Source organism: Batrachochytrium dendrobatidis (assembly GCF_000203795.2).
Source record: "Batrachochytrium dendrobatidis JAM81 unplaced genomic scaffold BATDEscaffold_7, whole genome shotgun sequence".
NCBI lineage: Eukaryota > Fungi > Chytridiomycota > Chytridiomycetes > Rhizophydiales > Batrachochytrium > Batrachochytrium dendrobatidis.
The window spans coordinates 1299223-1312399 of NW_006281105.1; the positions used below are offsets into that span (position 1 = coordinate 1299223).

At 36.7% G+C, this 13177-nt stretch overlaps 4 protein-coding genes across 4 annotated transcripts in view; 2 read left to right on the forward strand and 2 right to left on the reverse strand.

The window, feature by feature from the left end:
• Positions 1-807: 807 nt before the first annotated feature.
• On the forward strand, positions 808-3038 carry BATDEDRAFT_25665 (uncharacterized protein; the record flags this gene model as incomplete). Its single annotated transcript, XM_006679440.1, has 3 exons — positions 808-992; positions 1291-2225; positions 2251-3038. The coding sequence occupies 3 exons, from the start codon at positions 808-810 to the stop codon at positions 3036-3038; spliced, it is 1908 nt and encodes a 635-aa protein (XP_006679503.1).
• Positions 3039-5486: 2448 nt separating this feature from the next.
• Positions 5487-7188, reverse strand: BATDEDRAFT_25666 (uncharacterized protein; the record flags this gene model as incomplete). Its single annotated transcript, XM_006679441.1, has 4 exons — positions 5487-5613; positions 5692-5881; positions 5953-6883; positions 6961-7188. 4 exons carry the CDS (start codon positions 7186-7188, stop codon positions 5487-5489), a joined length of 1476 nt encoding a protein of 491 aa, XP_006679504.1.
• Positions 7189-9176: 1988 nt separating this feature from the next.
• BATDEDRAFT_89240 (uncharacterized protein) lies at positions 9177-10004 on the reverse strand (the record flags this gene model as incomplete). The annotated part of the gene is made up of 1 exon (XM_006679701.1): positions 9177-10004. The coding sequence occupies one exon, from the start codon at positions 10002-10004 to the stop codon at positions 9177-9179; it is 828 nt and encodes a 275-aa protein (XP_006679764.1).
• A 609-nt stretch (positions 10005-10613) lies between these two features.
• The window catches only part of BATDEDRAFT_25668 (uncharacterized protein), a gene marked incomplete at both ends in the record, with an annotated part of 3648 nt that continues 1084 nt past the window's right edge, over positions 10614-13177 (forward strand). The window contains 5 exons of the mRNA XM_006679442.1: positions 10614-10889; positions 10925-11085; positions 11260-11311; positions 12198-12254; positions 12722-13101. Of these exons, the coding sequence (XP_006679505.1) occupies positions 10614-10889; positions 10925-11085; positions 11260-11311; positions 12198-12254; positions 12722-13101 (926 nt within the window). The remainder of the gene's footprint in view (positions 10890-10924; positions 11086-11259; positions 11312-12197; positions 12255-12721; positions 13102-13177) is intronic.

The following is a 13177-nucleotide window of genomic DNA, read 5'->3' on the forward strand; positions in this document are numbered from 1 at the left end:
TAGAATGGTCACCAAACCCGATCGGTTGTGTATTAATCATAAACAACTACCAATTAGCAACAAGTGACATTCGTATACATTGACAGAATTACTACAGACAACACCAACAATTACAAGATCATGTGCAATATATCAAGAATTGTGACATGGTTTCAATAAACCTACTACAACTGAACAAAGGACAGTACAATGATTATTCATAGAACAAGGCAATCAAACGACAACGACAATGTTAGTGACAATTATGTTGGACAATATTCATGATTCAAATATCGACAGTCAAACATTGGTTAACCAACAGTTGTACGATTATACAACTGACCCGTGTATTGACAAGTGATCAACCTCGATCCGATCATAGTTAAAACGGTGTATCACAGGACTTGAAAGTTGGCACAGTATTGTTGTGGTGTAATATTAGCAACTACACACAACTTGACATGAATGGCAATGCTGATGTCAAAACTGTCAATGTATTACAATGTATTGGTCAACAGTAACTGCAATCAATGACAATATTGCAGTCAATTCAATCCAATTGTTGATTAAAACAATCCACATCCACTTGTCAGATTCAGTATGTAAATGAATGTTTTGTAACATATTTACAAATCCAACAATTGACTGATTAACAATAATTGAATATTAAAATGTTGAATAAAAGACTCGAGTCATTATATTGAACACATGACAAATGTTTAAACACTTCAAAGTGTGTGAATTTGTCTCACAAATTCAAATTTTGAATGTGAGACAAATTCACGTTTTGTTCTTTTTTTCTTTTCTTTTCTTTCAACAAACTCAAAAATGACCAAATTTTATCTTCAATACAAGAACAACTCTCCAGTGCTTATCGATACAGCCCACGGAAGAGGACCACAAGGAACTCTACCTCTGATTACTGTTTCTCATTTGATTTCAGCTTACAAGACTGTCACCACTCCCCTCCTTGACGCTATTCCTGTTGACGAACTCACTCTTCATTTTGAGGTGTATGGTCCAGCCATTGCTCGATATGGGCTTCTAACCTCTATTCAACATCCTTTTGGTTGTTACAACAATCCACTGACTATCAAATCCAAGAATGATGTGAATGTTGACCGTCCCTATCAAAGACACTGTACAGAGTCGAGCTGACCAAGAATTCATTAAAGCCAATAATTTGAAATTGCGAAACCCAAATGACGCTTTCAAGTATTTGATACATCATCTGGAAAGGATTGTCAATGTCTCGAGGTTTCCAAATAACGCCGTATTTAACGACAATTGCTTGGAACACCGTCTTGATAGGAGAGTAACCAATTATCAAATTGACGATGTTGATAATATCAAACTGTTTTTTGCTGTTTCTGGTGCAGGAAAAACAAGGATGTTTCTAGAGTTGCTTTATTCAAACTTTGGGTACTACTTTGCTTGCAAGAGCTCTCAAGATGACTTTGGTTCTACTGACATGTATGAATGCCTGGTGTATTGCGAGAGTAACTATCAGCCTGAACTCACTGAACATGCTATCCAACTGTTGTATTTCGTTCGGGTTTCTGTTTGCAATTACTTGATAAGCAAGGGATTCAAGGAACCTTGGCAAATTCTTCTGGCTCAACTCCATCCTATCGCATTCTTTGGAGTTGACTTGTTTGAGCGTCTTTTTACGACCCTTGTAAAAGAACCTGGACTTGCCCCAACTGCCATTACAAACCCATTTCCTTTTATTGCCATTGATGGAGTCCGAAATCTTGCAGGAGGTTGTCGTTTTCATTTTCAACCAGAAAGTAGAAACTTTCGTCCCTTTTTCACTCCATTTGTATACCATTCCAAAATGATGGGAGTATTTCCTCATTGCCTACTGTCTGCCACCAGTATTGACTTTGAACTCATCAAAGAGCTAGTGGAGTTCAGTGCTATGAAGGATGATCAAATCACATATTATGTAGTTGTATCAGATTTCCATTCTCTGACAAAACTCGAGGTCGAACAGTATGCTAGACAATTTTTACAAGACCATCAAGTCAATCAAGTGGATGCTATTGTATCAAGAATTTCAGACTTTGAATTATGTCATGGAAGACCATGTTTCATATCGTATATTCTGGGCACATATATGAAATCAAATGATATTGACGCTGCAATTAGCAAATTTATCACTGGGATATCTAATGTTGATGACCAGATTTTCCCGCTTAGATTCTTGAAAAATGACCTTGATGGAGGCATTCGTTCATTTGACAGTCATTGCTGGTGATAACCTGTCAGGACCCATTTGCGACGCATTTATTGATGCCATCTGGAAGGGAAAAATGCAACTTAAAGTAACTGGAAATGACGCTGCTACTGCAATACGTTACGGTTTGGGATTTGTTCAGACTGTCGATGGAACTATATCTTCCATTGAAATTCAAGAGTTGGCTGTAATCGAGTGTCTTTGCTACTTTTTGCCCTTTGCACACACTGTCAAAAGTTTATACCAAAGAATTGGCTTGTATCCTAACCCTAACCCTCAAACGGTTGGCTATTTGGTGGAATACTTGGTTGCGTTTGCTTTAGTAGCCAACTATTCTGGTTCTGATGCTGCCAATAGTATCAAGGCATCCCGAGATTCTGCATCCAGCTATTTACTATTTGGTGATTCAGATCAAGTATACTTTCCCAATCATATGTGTGGACCAGATATCATCTACAAGTGTGCCAATACAAAGACTGTATACATTGTCCAAATCAAACTTGTCAAGAAAATGTCAAAACAACAAGCTGCAAACGCTTACAATACTACAGTTCCTGAACGCTTTTATTGCAAACGTAATGGCGGTGGAGTGTTGAAAGGGTTTGAAGAAAAACGAACTCACCTTCTTAGCACTTTGTCGAAACTACACAAATCAGGCTACTCATTGCAACAGACTCTGGTTATTCATACTGCTGAAAAGAACTCCGTTGACGCTCAAGATATGGAAATCATCAATAGTCAAAACTCGCCTCAGTTTTTTGACAAAATTGGCAACGGTGTTTGGGATTTTTTAAATTCAGTTGGAAATAACCTTCAATAAAGTTTCAAGATGAGATTGATGTACAGATTGGATTTTCAAAATCAAAAATAACTTTGATTAGTCATATGCAACCAACACCAAACACGGAACCTTGAATATGAGCTCAATGATCAATTTTATCATCATGATTCGTAATTGCAAATAGAACTTGTTCCAAAACATAGGAATCCAGTCGTCATTATAAATATTCTTGCATTGCATTGCATACACAACTCCATTTGTGTGTATTGATGGGTTTACACAAAACCGAATTGATGCTAAACTTGGAAATACTGACGATAGCAAGACAGATGCATGAATGCATTCACTCCATTCAACAACAGACATAGTTGCCAAGATCCAAACATGTTCCGCAACAAGTGATTTGTATTTTTACAGGCAAAAGTAGATGCTACCAGTGTAACATCTGTCAACTCTGACATGTTCAAAGTAATAACCAGCCAATAGTCTGGCTTAAACGACAACACATGATGACCGATCGTCATTCCAAACACCAGGACAATGGAAAGGGTTCAACATGTAGAGTCAATCATTCCACCACAATCAGAATTGTAAGTGATTGGATATTGGCACTATTGAATCACAAAATAATTAGACACACGATTGCATATCTTGTCAATGTTGCATTGCATTGCATCAAAACTAATACTGACTCCAATATGTCTCCCGTTGTTGATTACAATGTGTTTGTGGCAATATAACCATCCAAACACTTTTATATTTACATTTTGCTGTTGATAGATTTGCAACAACAAGATTGTCAAAAAACAAGTTTTTAGTCATGCAAGGACCAGTCTCAGTGTTTACAGCAACAAAAACATTCAATATTGGAGCCAATCAACAACAATCATTTTTCAAGTCATGGATATATTTTGCAATAAACTTTGAATATTTGCCAATTCCAACTTTAACAAGGTTTAACAAGGTAGACATTTATTGACTTTGTTTGTATGAAAATATGTTGCTTGAAACAAATACAAATCTTGCCGCTCTTTTTTTAAGCTGGATTGCTGCATATCATATTGTTCAATATCTGTTTTTTAGTTTGTGTGCAATGACAAGGTGTGTTGCTAATGCTCCTGATTGTGTTGGAAATAGCAGTATGAATTTTCACCATCACTTTTATTTGGAAACATTAAAAACAAGCATATTACAACCATATTCAATGGCAAAAACGGGAGTGATTGGGCAATTCACAAGCATGCACATAAAGCCGTATGATAAGACTGTGATATCAATGAATCCAATGGTCAAATGTCTGCTCAATAGACATTTTTACATTATACATGAAAAATTCGATAACGTTGCAAGTAGCATCTCTTTTTGAAATACAAACTTGATGAAAAGCGTTCAAAATGGTTGAATTCAAAGAATAAACGGCAATGCAACAATCAAGAGCAAAATCAGTCAATTACAGTTCAACACTCAATGTTCAACTCAGTTCAGGAAACAAATACAAACAAATCAGGAGTCTGATGAATAAAACAGTTTTTGAAGAGTATTTCTGTTATTGAAAATCGGATAGTATATGCTATCAAAAATACATGTATTTTAGACGAGATCAAACAGGTGTTACGAAACTACGTTGCTTCAACTTGGAAACACCAGTTATTGCATTTGATGATGTTTTGTCAGCTGAAACTTTAAAATAAGTTGCTTGACCTGTTTTTCCAACACCCTTGTGAAAAGATTGATAAATGGAATATGTTGTATGAAATGAATTGATATGTTTCAAGAAAACAGTGTCAGAATCACTTGTTTTACACAAGTTTGGATAAAATCAACTGTGGATGTTGACAAAAATGGCTTGGTAATGATTTGATTGAAAGAATGAGTGGCGGAATTATAGCGTACAAATGATACGACTTTTATAGATGTCTGTTAAGTAATATCGTGAATATACATGAACTTGTGAATGAATAGCGCAAAATACTAACCATTGTTGTTTTAATGTCAAAATTTGATTACATTGACAAACACACCGTTATTATACATTGTATGATAATGCAATAATACCATATTTGTCATTATTTTGACTATACAAGACACGATTGAAATCAACTAAAGTATCCAGTTGAATCTAGCCAGGACATTATATTTGCACAATTAGCTTGATTTGCTAATCATGTGATATATTTATAATCCTTCATCCAGACACAGGTTACAAATTATACTAAAACAAGGGGAATATCACACAATCAAACATGAACACACCACATTAAATATACGTATAGTAGCAGTTTGTCACTAATGAATTGTATTCAATCGAGTTTATTGAGAGTCTGTTTGTGACTGTTGACAGTGTGGTGAGTGTTTTCAGGTACAGCTACTTGATCAGTTGTAGTTGTTGATGATTAACACCAAGAGTTCTGATGTACATCATATCAACTATAACATAATCAGGATGACCATCCATTCAACAAATAACCAGTTTATTGATATATCTGCTTAATCCTCAAGTTTCTCGTAACTAACTTTTGGCCGCTTACTACCACGGCGAATGCTACCAAGTCGCGACAATCTCCTAAGAGTAGATGTTCTACCTAAACCTGAAGTACTTGGTTGTTCAGGCAATCTAACAGTATGCATCAAACTCATGATCAATATCAATATATCAATCGATACACCCACACATCAATATCAAACAACTTACTGTGTTAATGGCCAGAGCACTTGATCAGCATTCGAAATAGTAGGATATCCATCAGTCGCAGTTTCGCATCCACATCCAGGACCGAACCCAGTGCGTTTATGTGCTCGATCAAATGTCAATAGAAGTCGGGTCATAAATGATGTACCAAGAGCTGCATTGCCATTTGGACCAGCTTTTAAAGCAAACACAACTATAATCCAACATATATATTAGTCAGACTAGTCAAACAACACATATTGCATACAATTGTCAAATATTTACATTCTTTGGAATTGACTCTTTGTAGATAGTCTCGAGGACCCAGTTTGATCGTTACAACGGAGTTGCTATTGTCATCAGTCACGGGGTTTTCAGCAAACATCACGATTGAAAACGGCGGCAGTTTGCTCCAATTGATATCAAAATCGAATTTGGACATTAGACGGTGTTCCCAAAATATTTTTTCAATTTCTTCCGGGGTGAGCTTGCGCTTGTGTTTGCTCTTGCGCTTGTGTTTGGATTTACTATTTTTGACAGTGATCCCATTACTATCAACAATAGCAGCAACCAACGCTGTCACGACTACTTTAGGAAACTGCATATAAAAAAAGCATGTTTCCATAACGGAGTACAAAGTACGTCCATGTTCCACTTTTTTTTGGAATTCAACGGGCAGATCCACTTGTTTGCCATTGACTAGTATATTCTTGATGTTGACAGTAAATTCATCGTTTGTTGGTGATTGTACCCATGCAACACTCCTTCCATCCGTTCCGCATTTTGGAGTTACGTCCGTGTTTCCTATATTGATGAAACTTTCTGAAGTCATATCATACGGACATAGTTGAAGACCAACCTCGTTTCTAGGAATAACACCATCATTATGCAAAGCATCCATCGCAGTGATTTGTGGATGATGATCTGACAACGAGGTATAGCCAATTCCAAATACTCCATCAAACTTTGGATTGATACCAACTAGATCTGGTGATTGTTTTTCAACTGCTATTACTGGTAAATCAATTCCAGTTATCCTAGTACCCGGAATCGTCACAGCTGCATCGGAACTAATTCCTCTATACTGTTTGCCTTTGTAATATATAGTAACGGGTTCCCCACTTGAAATACTTTGTATAGCCAAACCTACATCGTTGCTTGAACTAGGAAGTGGTACGACCATATCAGAATTCATTGAATCGACTTGTAAATTCAACTATTTTAAACAAGTATGAGATTGATTAAGCGTGGTACAAATTGATATCAAACTACAATCCATGACATGATACATACATCAACTCCATGAACATTGGATTTAATTGTGTAACATTTGTTAATATCACCATCCAATTTAACAGGTGATCGTTTCGATAGCCTATTGTTTGATTGACTGGTAATTTCAAAAGGTGAATGTAATGGAATTTGAACTGCAGCAACCGCTTGTAACGCAAGTAGAACGCATTCTAGAGTAATCAACATTGTATCGAATAGTGTGATGAAAATGGGTTGAATCTGGTACATGACTGCTGTTTTATAATGACGGCAGCTTCAAGGGTGACCATCAGCAATCTCCAAATGAACGACCACAAAAAGCCAAATACACCATGCAGGGTGGACAAAGCTGGAAACACCCTGTAGGGTGAATCAGTACACAAGCATTGCTTTTGGTGTATAATCAACCTCAGTAGTATGCTGTGTTCATCTCCAATTGCGGTGATATATCTAATAATCAGGTAGTGTCCCCCTGCTTGTGGATAGTTATCATCACATTTACAATCCATCACTACAACATATACTGTCACTGTATACCAAATACTTGACTGATTGTTCAATTGGTCATGTTTTGGATCACCCAAACACAACAGTATAAAACAACCTGTTGTTGTAGTATTTCAAAACCATGACTTTTCCATTGGTATGACTGCATGGTCATTTTAGGTTAATCTAGACTGTATACGTCAAACACTGCTGACTGTGTCACAACATGATCAACATCAAACTCGGCAAACTGTCGCTGCTACACTGAATGAGTGACGTTGTACTATAATTGAATTGGAGATTGGCAGGTCGTTCAACAAACTGGCCGTGTCAACAGGTCAGATTGTCATCGTGATACATGAACCACAATGGATGATCATGCCATTCAAATCAGCACACAATCTACTGATATATGCAATACAACACCACCAATACAATACAATACAAATCACAAACGTGGTGTTGAATCCAATGCATGCGAGTACTTTTTAAACACATGATACCCACTGATGGTGATGGTTGCTGACAGTCACATTACAGTGTACATGTCCATAGTGTCCACTGTCATGTCGATTGTTGCTATCCGTGACATCCAACTAGATTACAATCAATGTCTAACAAATACAACACAGTAAACTAGCCACGAGTATCCAAGAGTATGTCAATTGATGTGATCCAACAAAACAGCATAGTATTGACTGTTTTGTTAAAGTGCATTCAATCAAGACACTCCAGCATCTCGAGTAGAAATATCAGATTTGTTCACCTTTGCACTGAATCCACAACAAATCGCACAGATTACAAGCAAAATTTGGACAAGTCGAAATGGCTCAAATTTACAACTGAAACCAAAATGGTATACAATCGCATTCATGTAGAGTTGAACACTATCTTGCAGTGATTGACTGTTGGTTTGGAATAAACAATGCTGAATATTGGTTGTAGTTTTGTACTTGACATTGACTGTTGACTCAATATACATTATGAATTATTATAAACAGTGTCAATGATATGATGCACACAAACTATGATTTTGAACTGAAATAGTCTTGAACCGGCGTTTGTTGTTTCTGTTGTATTCTGAATCACGGATACGATCGCAATCTAGTTCAGCAACAATCATGACACATGTCAGTAATGCAACTGTTTATCACACACCAACACTGTTATTTGGTGGTCCATTTACATCAATATGACTGCAAGTTGTCGTTATATCACGTATTCTGAGCATGGTTTTGATATTACGCATCCAGTTTCATCACATTGTTGCTGACCCATCATTGTAACACTGTATGTCCCCATAATCATGAACATGGACATGATCATGTCGTTAGTTGAATCATCACTACTAGTGTACACTACACTACATGTATGTTGGCATGTGTTGTACCAATTTGGTTGCATTGCTACAATGTGGCATGCTCCAACCTGTTTGGATTACAGTTGTGCAACATATTGATATTGTACACATGACTATTGTTGGTATTGAATGTCATGTGTCAATACGACATGTCAAGCAATATCATATCAACACAATACACACATGCATGTCAGCATCATCAATGTGTACAACTATGCAATATACAATCAACTGTATTGTATTGGAAATACAAGTGTCAATGTACAATATGATATCGTGTCAACCAAGACTGTGTACAATAATCAGATATAATGCATGAAAATCCAATTTTATTGCAAATTAAACCAGAATGACAATTGAATCAATTGGAACCAACAGGTTGACATTCAAATTAATTGGATGGATTGTCATCTTTGGGTTGATGAAAGCATGACCCAACATCATGCATAAGCTTGGAAACCCTTTTCCGTTTATTGGAGGGAACTTTCTGTCCAGAGGATCCAGATCCAGATGGTGTATCCGGTGATGGTTGCGACTCTTGACATTGTTGATCACTAGGGCTTTGACCAAGAATCTTACTGTATTCTAATGATAATTCGTCAAGGTAACCTTTAACGGAAGAGTGCTTCTTGATAAGATCAAATTGCTGATAAAGTGATTCACAATTCCAATTTCTTCCGAAAATGAGATTCACGAGGCTCAGTTTGGTGAAATATATTGTATTTTCAAAACAACTTTTCTTGAGCTGGCACTCCTTGTAGCGGCTTCTAATATCCTTAAGTTTGGATTCTTGGGCTTCGAGATCAACCTTAGTCTTCTGAATTTTACCATCATATTTTGGACTGCCGCCGCTTCTTTGAAATTTACGTTCCAAAACTTGAATCTTCGTTTCCAAGCCCGCTACCAGCATAATCTGGCTGTCATGCTCAGATTTTAACGGGTCGCATACTTTTTTTTGTTCATCACGACCATAACCTAGCCTTACGTATTTTTCGAGCAATTCCTTGATGCTATCTGGAAGTGCATCAAGACCACCTAAACCTATACCGTTTGGGTTAGGAGTTGGCGAGGTGCTAGCTTCAGTACTTGTAGTTGCACTGGGAATGACGGTTGAAGTGCTAGTTTCAACATCTGTACTTTCACTGGGTTTAATTGGATTGGCAATAGTAACTGAGCATGCAAGCAGGATCGATGACAATACAGCAACTGCGAGTTTCATTCTACTGTTTTGGTTGAGCAAGTTGTAATGTCATTCAACAGGTCAAGTTTTGAAACATTTATATACATTATTGAATAAATGATATTAAAAGCATATCCCTTGAATGACCGTTTTAAGGGTTAGTGTTGTCAGGGTTGATATTGATTTGTTATCAATGCCAAACTTTGAAGGGATCTCCCTTTATATGGTGATCCAAAATTTTGGTTGAGCCGCTATTTGTCCATACGCTTGAATATCATATGGTTGATTACACAGCTTCGCCCTAAAAAGGGTTATGATCAAGGGTTAGGGTTAAGAAATGAGCATAAACCAAAACTGCAATAAGTTGACATTCGGCTATTAGTTGGTCATCAATATGTGTTGTGATATTCCATGCTTGTTAAAATAGCAAGTGATTGGCATGATTCAACGTACAAGTAGTGTATAATGAATATCGGATGATACCGTTTTACTTGAACAAGAGTGCTAAATCCATTGGAATAAATATAATTTAGTCATCTGTTTCTGTACTACATTTTACATCCTCATTGTTACACAACATCAAATGTCTACAAAGGAAACAGCTGGAAATGGAATGCGTTTGTAGGAATACAAAACACCATACACAAAATGACAGCAGTATTGCGTACATACAAATCAAAGTATGATATCATGATTGTCAACGGATTGATTGAAAACAACTTTATATCCAACTTGCACATCAACAACCAACAACTGCAAGATCCTTCTTGCCAATATCACAGTATCTGGATGGAAATACGGAACCGATTCAAACTGCTGTCAATCAATACTGTCATTCAACACTACAAGGCTGACATTGGCCAGTTGTTTGACATCTCATTATCTCCAAAGAAAAACGGAATTCAGACCAGATTTGCTTGGAATGTTGGCAACAACTGACTGTTTGTTGCTACATCAAGACTCGTCAGTACAGACCCACACAATACAATGTAAAAGGTATCAGACAACCAGATACAAATGAACTGCTTGTCTGCAATATGCTGCATCATATTGGAATGGGTCCTGAAACTCGTTGTATCATTGCATCTCACAGCACCAAAACAGTCTACATTGCTATCAAGTATTGCCATGTGGTGCTATTGTCCGAGTTGACAAGGATACAGCAAACAATACCCAACTTTGATTGGATTTGATATTTCGTATCCTGTGTATATGCGATTGTGCTGTCAACTCATCAAACTGCGGTCAAGTCGATGATAAAGCAATGATTGTCGACTTTTGTATTGAAAAACAGTCAAAAGATTACATTAAAACAGACATTATGGACAGATTCTACAAAGGAAATGGTAAATTCCATTATTCTGGGTTGATGCAAATCGCAGTCAAAACAACAAACGCTGTAAACATGGATACGATGAACAAGTCGTTGTAGGAATGGAATGCAAGCTGCTGGAGAGTATTGAGCGAGCCGAATCAGAGATTGATGGATTGGTTTAAAATGGGGTAACAGACTGATATTTGAAACGATTTACAACGATATGTCCATGACCTTGAAGCAACAGTTGCAGTTCTAATGGAATAAATTGTTGGTAGCATTCATTTTTAAATGTAGGCATATTGGTATCCAGCAACAATGGAAAATGTGTAATATTACAACTGTAATGTCTGGACAAGTGACTGTCTGAATAACAGTAACTATTTCCAGTGATGCTGATTTGTAAACACTCGAATTATTCAACAACACTCTATCAATGCATTTGCAAGAGTCACTGGACGTATTCGTTGTTTGAATGTTGATTCTCATACATTCAGAAGTGGAAGTTATGAAGCTTATTTCCATGCAGACACGATCAATGTATTACTTTTTGTTGGATAGGCTGTATCATCTGTCATCAATTCAGACACACTTGTCAGTCCTGTTCCGTATACAATGAGTCACATATGGACACATATGGACACCAATGCAACAATCAAGAATCAATTGTCATTTACAAGTCCGAATTGCCAACCAACAATCGTACTAATGGACTAACGGACCAATGCCAAATCACCTGCACATCAGACAGTTTATTGGACATGACTTGATTGTTCTTGAAAACTGTTTGATGACTGCTTGATGACTCGAGTAATCCAATCACACATTGCTGGCAATTAAATGTAACTATACAATGTGCCATTTATACATCAACTACTATCAGTTTATCAGTGACTATCTGGTGTTTATTTATTCAGAATTACCTTGGACTGTCAGAATTTTCGGAGCTTCGTGATTTGTATAAATGTAGTAAAGTATAAAGTAGAATATAATCTGTAACTGTTAGTAGTTATCAGAAGAGAACAAATCAAAAGTGTAATGGAAGTTTCACTTTAATCCAAGATCAGCAGACTTGGTCTTTTCAAGTATAGTAAAAAGGTGTGATAAAGTAATTAGAAAGTTGAAATAGTTTGAATAGTTGTTTATTGATAAGATTAAGCATTCTAGCTTTTATAGTAGTTGATTGTTTGTCTTGTGATACGAACAAGTAACACATTTGATAATGAGTGGTTGTAAACGAAAAGTAGTTGAGCCAATGGGATTGATTCCTGTAATTAGCCAATTTAATAATAATACTATTTACCCGTTATTTGTGACTCGAATCTCCAAAAAATGAGGATAATGGAGTTTGGAGCATATGGATTGGTGGTGATGAAGGGTTTAATTTGGAGATTCAAAGTGTGCGTTATTAGAATTAGCTTTGTCACAGATTACCACTTAGGAGTATCCGTCTGAATATTCTAATAATGATGCCTCACTCTTCTCATTGAAAGAAAGTTTTGAAAGCATCACTTCAAAATGGAAAAAACCGAATCAAAGCCTGCCACAACTCTATGATATTACCTATGCCTTTCTACTGTCTCGTGTTCTGTTTCTCAAATATCTCAAGGAAAAATATCCTAACATAACTCCAGCACAGTTTCTCATTCACCAATTGTTCAACTCAAGAGCCATCAGACTATGCTTTCTGAAACTGAAGCTATTGTCTTTGGACAAGTTGAACGACATACATTGCAGCTATATTGACGATGATTTGCGCTGCCTCTTTTGTTTTGATCAAGCTCATGTGTTGGCCGAACATCTTGGAAGCACGATTATCTCGTCAATGGAGGGAAATCACATCCAACAAAACGGAGATGTGAATGAAGATTCAAAAAGAGGAACACTCTCAGTCTTG